We start from the raw sequence: 10722 nt of genomic DNA, 5'->3' as shown, positions 1-10722 counted from the left end.
AAAAAAAAACCGTAACTCTGCAGCTCTGAGCATCAGGGGCAGTGGGGGTAACTAGGGTGTGAAATAGAGTCCAAGTTGCTGATGGACACATGAAAGGACTCGGATGGCTGGTTGTCAATCACCTCGCTGGACCCACATTTGCTCCGTCTGAAGCCAAAATATGAATCTAAATGGCCCGGAAAATGCGTTTATCCACCACTAGATCCCCGAAGTGTGCAGGACATCACAGGCAGACAGACTCACTGCCATGCCTGCCCCGCTCTTGGAGGAGGAGTTGTAGTGACGCTATCATCCAATGGGCACCGGCTTTCTCTGGATGGAGCGCAGCATCTCTGTCTCAGCGGCACTTTTACGCCAGACAGACAAGTAGGGACGGTCTCTCACTCAGCACCCGACAAGAAGATACTGGGTTCCGGGAATTACTGAGGTGTATTCTGGTGAATCTTTTTTCTCTCTTCTCCAATCGCGCGGTTTTGCAAAGATGAACGTCGGCTGCGTCATCCTGGCATACACCTTACTTGTGGGAGCATCCTTGGTAAGATGAGTTAATTTCTTCCCATCTGTGTCGACTGACAGTACCGTGGAAGAAGTGCTGCACTGCTGTAGTGCTTACTCAGGCTTTGCAGCGCGCTGCAGGAGCCCACGAGTGGCTGCCAAGGGTTCAATTTCAACCTGCAGTGTTGCGCTGAAATCACCGGGATGTGTGTAATCGGATGACTTTATAGGTCACATATATTTTCGTGTGACTGCGGTTGGAAAGATCACTGGTCACTCTCTTACTGCGCGTCCTCATCCTCTAACATAAATAAACTGCAGTGCGCCGCTGCAGAGTGGCTTCTGTAGCGGGATCTTTCTGTTGGCTCTCATCAACTTAGAATTCATTTACGCACCGCCATTTCTCATCTTCAGTTTTGGCATGAATTAGTATTTTGGGGGAGTTTATCATTAGGTTTTTACCTGTTTACAATTTATAAGCCAACTATGTAGAAAATTATTTGTAAATAGTATATCTTATATTTGTTTAAAAACTTGGGCAACCCGCCCAATTTGTCAGTGCTGACATATTGAGCTGAGTATGTTTTGTAACAAAGTGCAACGTTTCTCTATGAAATCCATAAACTGACAGGATGACTGAGATGGATGCAGCAGTGTATTGTGAATAATGATCATTGGTGTGTGAGTGTTTGTGTGTGCCCATGTGTGTGCATCTGCCTTAATTTAAACATTTCTTGCTTGCCATCACTGGTGTAATGGTTATCATTATTGTTATTATAATCACTTGTGTCATCATTTTCATGATGATCACAATTACAGTGTCTGTGGTGATGATGATCATCACCATTATCAAGTGTTTATGATGTCTGTTGTTTCCCCATAGTGATTGAGAACAGGTGTCTTTAGCTCTAAACGCTGATTTCCTGACTGTGGAGGTCCAATTGCTGTCAAAAATCACTGTGTTGCCAGAGAGACTGCATGGTTCAATATGAGGCTGGAAAAGCTGTGAGATGAGCCTGTGATCCTGTGGCCACAAGTCAATTTGCCATTGCTTTAACAGGCTGTTCTGTTTTACCCCACAGGGGAGTAAGGCAGTCCAGCCCCTGAAAGCTCCATGTAGATCAGGATTCTCCCAGAACTTCTACACAGTGATTGTCCCAAGAGAGGTGCTGCGTGGCCAGGGCATCCTCAAAGGTACGTCTGCTGCTGGATCTCATTTATGGTCTTTGCTCAGATGTGCCTTCGGCCTCATACTGTGATTGAGTAAGTGTGTGCGAGAGGGGTGTGTGTGTGTGTGTGTGTGTGTGTGTGTGTGTGTGTGTGTGTGTGTGTGTGTCGGGATATATTACGGTGCGTGGCTCTCCATCACCCTCATAGAAGGTCAGAGCACTCTCTGGCCGTGGCTGCGCAACATAAGCACCTCATTTTGTGTTCAGATGTGCATATATTGACACAAATGAACACAGCTTGGAGTTGAAAAAAATCTTGTGATGTAGTTAAAATTGATGTAACAGCAGATGTGAAATTCTTTTGATATGGAGCTGCACTGATTGATGGACAGCTGTCAGTGATCACTATTAAAACAAAACATTTCCTTTCTTTTCATTGCCCAGCCCCATTTAATGGTTGCCTCTTCTGCATGTTCACAGCTGGATGGCCAAAACTTTCTCTTTCTTCCCAGTGTTCATTTGTAATACATTTTCCAGTCCTTTTATTCTTCCTGCTTTTCAGAAGAATTCAATTACGTTTTCATTCGCTCCATTTCTTTCCAGCGCAGGCAGCGCGCTGCGTCTACTGTGAGGTTCATCTCCTGCCATGTAAAATTATGCTGTAGTTCCTTTGGAATGTCTCTTCTATTTGCTGGTAAAAAAAAATCCCTTGCAGCCACATACGAGTGTCCCAATTTGCATAACTGACGGACAAACAAAACCTGATATTCACCAAATGGGCTTCTGTATCAGGGATAATATTATAAACCTCTGAACTTCTGGAACTGCAAGATGATGAAATGAAGGGAGAGCCAGCATTTCGGTACATTTCACATCCATTCTCTTTATGTCATGAGAATCAAGGGTTTATGATGTGGGCCTAACATTTGGTTGGTGCACATTTGCCCCTCTTTCTTCCCTGTTTCTCACACTGTATCTGGTAAGAGCACAGCAACAGTGTACAATAATCCGAGCTCTCCCCCGACACGTTGCTTTTGTAGCCAAATATTTGTCCGTTGTTACATAAAATGCTATTTGCCAGGAGGAAATGGCACTCTCATTGTAACAGCTGTTTGAGCATTTTGCAGCTCAGAGCAAAACAATTGAGTTATTCTGGATGTTACTTTGTTATGTAGGAGGCTGACAAGGACAGTGTGGCCAGTCAGTGGGGAGCGAGTTTGCCTGAAGGGGCTGGAGGCTCAAGGTTTCTGCCTGTTTGGAAATGGGCTGAGGTGTCCTTACTGACCCTAACATCGTTAACAGAGTGGGATGTGTCTACTAGACAGATACCGTGTTAGTTTCTCCCGCTCACTGCTGGTGTTTGTTAGCAGGTAATGTGAGTTTACGGCCCTGTATCGCCACCGCCAAGATGGTGATGTTTTAATAGGATTTTTCTCTCGGCGCACGATTATTCAAAAACTATGTGGACAAATTTCACCAACCTTGGTTGAGTATCAGTCAAAAAAGAACCTGTTGCAATTTGGTGCAGATCTTTTTAATAAGGGGGGAAAAAAAAAATCACATTTTATTTTTCAAGTTGGGTTTGGCTGAGTTCGGCATGGCAGAATTTTACACTCCTAAGAATACCCTTTAATAGTCCACCGCTCCATTGAGGGTGGGTTAAACGCAGATAATAAATCTCGTCATAATCCATATCATGACTGTTTCTGTGTGTTACAGTACAGCTCAAGTGTTTCTATTAGATCTAGCTAATGTGGAGCTTTGATCCAAGATTACCTCTGTTTCACGTTTTTATCTCGTTCACTTTCTCTGTCCTTATGTTTGTTCTTTTTCATTCTGAGAGCCATGCTGTCATTCCAACTGGCCACTCAAAGAGGTAGGGGCTACACCAGCTTACATGCAGTGATTAATGTGCAGTGGCCGGCCTAACTGAAGGCCTGTTTCTGATACAGTGGGACAGTAAGCAAGAGGAAGCCTTAAATACTAACGCCACGCTATGTATAACCTGAAACTGTCACTTTCCAAGGGAAATGAATGGCCCTGGGCTGGTATGAGGGATGGTGTAGATGTTACAGTGGTGGTTAAGGGGTTGCTGGATCGCTGTGGGCTGTGCCTGTTGTGTCCCTGGAGAAAGTGAGCGATGGGGAAGGACCAGGGAGCTGTGGCCCAGCAGGTACAGTGTGACCCAGACGTATGGAGTTAAAATCAAGCCAAAACCTTACAAACACACAAAATGTGTTTTACTCATGCCCAGCGAGTCACAAACAGACTCAGTGTGGTTTGCAAATACTGACCATATTCAATAAATTGACCGTAGGTGTGGCTGTGAGTGTGAATGGTTGTTTGTCTATATGTGTCGGCCCTGTGATGGACTGGTGAACCCCGCCTCTCGCAGCAGCTGGGATAGACTCCAGCTCCCTTTCGACCCTTAACAGGATAAGCAGTCGAAAATGGATGGATTGATGGATGGAAATATATGTATACACTATTTCCAAGTATTTACAGTGGAGGGTTAATTGTTTAAATTCTTACTGGAATTCAACATTTTTTGAAGCCCATTTAATCGATATTGTTCAGAGTATCTGATTGTCAGGAACACTATTTTGGCTCATTATCTGGTGCTTGACTCTGAGGACTGGCTGTGACTGTTGCCCAAAAAGATAGTTTTATGATTCTGTTTTGTATCATTACTGCAAATAATTCCATGAAATATAGTGTTTGCAGTTCCCAATGTACCACTCATCTCTACCTCCAAACTGCCTGCCTTGTGACCTTTTATAACCAATAAGTATCTGCTCACTACTTTCCTTGACATGCTTTAGATACAAGTGAAGTGTCTGGTGGAGACCAGAATGGTCATTTTTGAAATATAAGGCATCATTCTGTGCCCTCTTTGGTCATTCTTTGCTGGCTTTATAGGTTTGAAAGCCTGTTATAGGTTTGTGGTCAACCATAAAAGACCTTTGTTTAACTAACTCAATAATCTCTTTGCTGCCACTAAGTTGTGCTGAATAAATCATTCCATGCTTCTGTGGAGATGTTTGTCTGAGCACTGGGTCAGGATTGGAGGGGGAGGCTGTGGCGCACAGGCAAGCAGACAGTCAGGCTTGAGTCGTGCCTCGTGCAGATCCCCGCTGCGGACAGATAAGCCGTATAAAGAAGTATTCCAGTGATTGCACATCGCTGTGTAAACCATCACCTCACTCCAAGAGCCGGAACAGACACCTAGGAACACGACTAGGAAAACGAACAAGGGGATGTGGTCTACGCACGCACACACACACACACACACACATGCACGCACGCACGCATGCACGCACGCACGCACGCACGCACGCACGCACGCACGCACGCACACAAGCACACACATATTAAAAATTCAAAACTCAGTTAAGCTAAGTTTTTCTTGCGTTTGACATTGGAGAAAACCGCTCAATGTGTGATTTAGCGGCCTGTCTCAATGCATACTTTGCTTTAACTTTTCATGACAAGAGAAAATTACTTTTTAAAGTAAAGTCAGTGTCAGTTTTTTATAAGAGGGTTTTAGAACTGCAGAGGACAGCTATTTTATGGGTAAATTTCATTAAAAAAATCCCAAACAATGATGAGATCTTAATGTATTCTTGAATACTGCAAGTCAAGTGAATTGTACTTATCAGAAAATCAAGCGCATACTGTAAACTCTCCTTAGACCTTCATTCTGAAAAAACAAAAACATTTAATCAATAGAGGAGTCAACTTAAGACAAAGAGATTTGGACCACAGATGTCAAGTATTCAGAACAGATAAAGATTGTAAAATTCCAGTATCAGGTCATTACTGTACATATACGTACTCATGTATAGCATGAGCAGAAACACAAAAGATCAGTGGTTATTTTGCCAAGAAAAATATTCATCAACAAACTTTTTTTTTTTTTTTTTACACGAAATAAAATATATCTGTGATAATAAAAATCATGATGGACATTCAGCTGTGTGCAGGTGGAAAAACAGTTATAGGTAATGACTCAGTGGGTCATTATTGGACACAGCAGGGTTTGCACAAGAGTTGTGGTGTGAGCAAATGTGTAGTTGTGAGACTGTCTATGTGATAGTGAGTGTACCCAACTGTTAGCTTTAAATATATAACTTTTCATTAAAATGTACCATAATAAACAGCAATGAGCCTTAGCTCATTCATGAAACGCTCTTAGTGAAAACCAAAAAAAAAAAAAAAATGTCAGTTCCTTCACCCTCCACCCCATCTTACAGACAGGAAGCAAAGCCTGGTGGATATTTGTAACTCCTGACATCTATTGTGTATCTCCTGTCATATTAAAGCCTTTTTAAGCCTGGAAGATTGGCAGTTACAAGAGGTACATGAATAGATTTCAGGAGTGAGCAGGGACTCGCCATCAGGCTTTATTTCCAATCTGTAAGACTAAATGGAGGGCTAAAAAAAAGGTGTGTAGGAAATGTGTGAACATTTTATGAATGAGGCCAAATGCTCTTAATCAGACTAGAACTTCATCAATTAAATATACGGTAAGTACTGCAGTTATTCTACGTCAGGTGACAGTCAAAAGAAATAGCTTTTGTGGCTTTTAAATGGAGACTCAAATGTGACTAAAGTTCGACTGTCATGCAATGACTCTGCTGTTTTAATATGGACAGCAAAGTCATTTAATCTGGAAATTTGAATAAAACTATGAGGTTTACAGGTAAACAGGTATTTTCATCTACAGGCTTGACTGAAAATTTCTGCCAAAAACAATACCTCAAAAGACAGTAGGTCTCACTCCTGATCAAACATTCAATCTTTTTCTTGAAGCTGATGCTTTGACATCTTAACCTCACTCTACCCTTCGAGGGAGAATGAACTTCCAGACCCTCTGTTTACCTTGAATCTCTCTCTTGCTTGCATTTTACCAAGGCTGATTCTTTTTGCAATTATTTTGTGAAAAAAATTACAAAGGCTGCTCTTTAATCTGAAAGATTATTTTAAGGAGGATCATGCCTCTGGCAGTTTTAAACTTTCAGCATGGATTTCCTATTGTTTAATTCCTTCTCTAAAAGATACACATATGAAATGACTTGTTACATGACCCCAATTAGTCTTCAGAAGTAAAATCTGGCAAGGAGCCATATCTGCTTTGAAACAGCCAGCTCAGCTCAGCGCTCGCTGTGTGCCGCTGAGAACTCCTAACCTACCATCCAAAGTGACAGGGCTTTCATAAGAATGTCCAGACCCAAGAACTGAGGGGGTGGGGATTATATTTCCATGCATTTGATAAGCGGGATGCCATTTTCCGTCTGACTCATCGACGTCTCTCTTGTCCTCCCGAGAGTCTTTCATCTCTGCAGCCAGGACCTGCAGTCTGTGGCAAGCTGATAGAATACAGGTACAGAAGATGAGCCACATCATTTCTCTTTATCTCTTCTGCCTTCTTAGCAAAGCAAGCTACGCTCCTATATCCCTCAAACTCCCTACAACATGACATCCATGCCAAGACAGTTCCATCAAGCGAGCCACCCAAGATACAGTACATGACACAGCACAACGCATTTCTTCCTGTTTTTTAGTAGTTTCCTCTGCAGATATATTTGAAAAAAAAAAGATTTGATATGTGGAAAAGCATCTGTCAGCAGAATTATTCTTGCCTCTTGTCAGCTCTTCTGTGTAATTTTATTAGTTCTACTGCACTGATCTCTACTGAGCTCCCCTCGCTGTGTACTGGTATAGGCTTTAGTCCGATGGCTGGTTGTTGGGTCATGGCGTGTTTTTCATGCAGTTTCATCAAACCACCAGATAGTTTAATTGCTGGTCCCCACAGAGACATCATGATTCTTCACTTCGATGCTCTCAAACCCAACACCTTTGACTGCAGTTACTAGAAGACCTCTGCGATAGAATGGGTGAGGTTATGTAAATCAACATTTTCTGAGGGGAAAAAGAAGTGAGCTAATTGTGCCCTGAATTCTGACCTTCCAATTGAGGTAATCGTGATATTTTCAGCGAGATTGCATCTGTAAGACCTGCCGGGTCTGGGTGAAATCATAAAGTGATTATATAAAAAAGGCAGAACGAAGGTACTTCTGAGTCATTGGTGGAAAAAGAGGAGTTAAGATGTTAAAAAAAATGTTGACCTTGGTTCACACTCCTCAGAAACACATGATAGAAGCCTCTCAAGCACGCAAAGCTAAGGAACATAGCAGTGTGCAGTCTTATGTAGCCTTGCTGGTGGCGTATTCTGTGAATACTAAATTAATTTTTTATGGGATACCGTATTTTAATTGATCACTCTCTCACTCGATCAATTCCTATAAGTGCCACGCAGCTCAGCGTTCTTTAACGATCACTGGTCCTGATTAAGACTGTATTGGCTTTTTGTTGCAGTGCAAAAATGAACTGTTTTCACAATACGGGACCTCTTTTTGACCTTTTAGCTGTAAGTGTGACTCACAATTTACCAGTTCATTACAAGGCTTTTTCCCCATCCTCAAGGCTCCAGGATTTACATGCATCTGAATACAAATCAGGATTTCAGCATCGAGATTCTTTCTTCAGCTCTAATTGTTCTTGCACGTTACCCTGCTGGATTGTTATGATAATGTTTATGCTGGTGTCATACTAGTGGATTGATAATTATTACAACTGGAAATAAAGAAAGGGGTTTTACGACCATGCCCCGCAAAAGAAACAGGCAAGACGGGAGGTAGAGCAAGCCTCTCAGAAAATAATGTGGAGAAGCTCAGCTTGAGCCAATTTTCAATTGCGTTTATCATGAGGTAGAAGTTGTTGCTGTTCAGTGTTTCATTTTTGAAGTGGCTTTAAGTCATGTCAGACTCTCTTCAACCAAGAAGATAGTAATAGGAAGATAAAAAGTATGAGTTTACATCCAAAGTAGACTGCTATCATTTCTATGTTCCACCTATGTTTTCACTACTCGCTATTTCCTTTCAGTTTGCCTCGATCCATCCCAGCCTGATTGTTTAGAGTCTTATGTAGCACTTACAGCTATGATTTCTATCAAGTCTGGAGTGAATCTCTGTCATATAGGCAGTGGGGAGGATTCACGTCCTCAGACCCTTCAGTCCTAAATAATGGGAGAGGAGGATGATGAAGGAGGATGTGGAGGTAGCTAACTCACACTGGGGGCAGCTCATCCATTTCAGCAGATGAAGTAGTGCTTTATGAAAAATGACAAAATCAACACGCATGGATTTAAACAATAGTGCATACATCTGTCACAATGACTGATTACTAGTCTGTTTTGCTGTGTATTACAGACAAACAAACAAGGTCAGCTGTAAAGAGTGTCCCCTCCCAGCTGGCAAAGCATTGGCTAACATTAGCCACAAGCCACAACTTGTTTAGAATAAATTAAGGATGCAAAATCATTTCAGATAAGGTTCCTATTATGTAAAAATGTTTGCGCTGTCGAATATGTCATCTTTAATCTGTTGTGTCAGCCAACATTTTTTGTATTATTCTACCATTAGGAAGAACATTCTTGGAATTTATAATCATTTCCCAGAACATTGCATGTCATACACAGAGCTAAAGTTATTCCTGGGCTACTGGCTGAATTGTCAGAAGTATATTTTTGTCTAAGTGTCTTTTATTGTAATTCTTCCACGTAGGAAATAAAGTTATCATTAGAGCATGTGAGTTTGTGAGCAGGATAACTCAAAAACTAAATGATAGATTTTAGAGGGACTTTAGACTGTAATTTTACAAGGATCAAGTGATTGATTTTTGGAGATGATCTGGATTAACTTGCAGACCTTGGATTCTGAAGTTTGCTGTAGGCCATTGGCAGGATTTATCTATTTGCTGTATTTTCCCCCTTTCACCTTGCTTTAGTTCAATCATTTCTTAATTAATGTTCAATATATTGGGCGGCACGGTGGTGCAGTGGTTAGCACTGTTGCCTCATACCAAGAAGGTTCCGAGTTTGAGCCCCGGCTCAGGCACGGGATCTTTCTATGTGGAGTTTGCAAGTTTTTACCTGCAAATATTGATCACAGCTTCAGCCTCAAAACCGTACACCCATGGGGCTTGATGCACAGCTCCATAGCAAGATAGAGTTCAGGCATGCGTTTTGATATTCATTCACCTTTTCATGTCGTCATACCCCTAGCTTTTGTGAATCATTCTTCGACTTAAAAAACCAGCTGAGGCTGCTTACTCCCTGATTATGAAGCTCACCATCATCTCCACCTCCACATTCCTGTCAGTTACTCATAGTGAAATATAGCTTCTTGCCTTATTGATGAATTATGGCCAAGCAGTTTGACCTTGTGCTGCCACTTGACCTCACATGTTCTCCAACAGCCATGTCCTCACTCAGGCTACACTGGAGGAGATGAAAAATATGGCCCAATCAAATTGATTTACTTTGGGCTTGACTCTGCACATAGAGCCTTCTAAGCTGTCTTAAAGCCAGAGGGCCAAACTGTATTTTAGGGTGTAGCAACAGAGCTTGCACTCTTCTATTATTTAGAGGACTGCACTGTCTAATGCCTCTGTTCTATAAAGTGTAACTTCAAAACTGTTCCTCATTAGAGAAGAGCTTGTGCTCACCTTTGTCCTTTGGTGTTATCAGCCAGGAATCTGCATTTCATCAGGGCACCCGCTCACTCGCTTGCTTGCTCTCTTTTTTTAACATATTCTCCTGTTCATATTCCAACAACACACATTTATTTATCTAAATGTTAACAATGTTCACATTGTGTGTGTGTGTGTGTGTGTGTGTGTGTGTGTGTGTGTGTGTATTTACAGGCCGCCCTTCATCCTAAATGGAGAAATTAAAGGATTACAAACCAGCACAGTAATACAGCTGTCAATCTCACAGCTCATTAGCAAACACAGAAGAGGGACGTGGGAGAGAGATAAACCCTATAGAGAGGGAGAGAGAGAGAGCATTTTAGTGTTTTGTGCTTTCAACATTTCTAATGATGAAAAAGCAATTTCTAGATTCTAGAAATATATATATATATATGTATATATATATATATATATGCAGTGCCCTTACAGGAATTAGAAACACAGCATTGCGCCTTTGTGCCTCTGA

The 10722-nt window shown here is 41.7% G+C and overlaps 1 protein-coding gene across 2 annotated transcripts in view; it reads left to right on the top strand.

The window, feature by feature from the left end:
* Window positions 1–365: 365 nt before the first annotated feature.
* The window catches only part of cdh4 (cadherin 4, type 1, R-cadherin (retinal)), a 265718-nt gene continuing 255361 nt past the window's right edge, over window positions 366–10722 (top strand). For both annotated transcript variants that reach the window (XM_086198562.1, XM_086198561.1), the window contains exons 1-2: window positions 366–535; window positions 1578–1689. In XM_086198562.1, the coding sequence (XP_086054688.1) occupies window positions 482–535; window positions 1578–1689 (166 nt within the window). In that variant the 5' untranslated portion in view covers window positions 366–481. The remainder of the gene's footprint in view (window positions 536–1577; window positions 1690–10722) is intronic.

The sequence above is a fragment of the Aulostomus chinensis genome, chromosome 3 (assembly GCF_037954235.1).
Source record: "Aulostomus chinensis isolate RoL2024-O1b breed Wild chromosome 3, RoL_Achi_v1.0, whole genome shotgun sequence".
NCBI lineage: Eukaryota > Metazoa > Chordata > Actinopteri > Syngnathiformes > Aulostomidae > Aulostomus > Aulostomus chinensis.
Note: the sequence above shows the minus strand (reverse complement) of the source record. Positions and strands in the feature narration are given on the sequence as shown.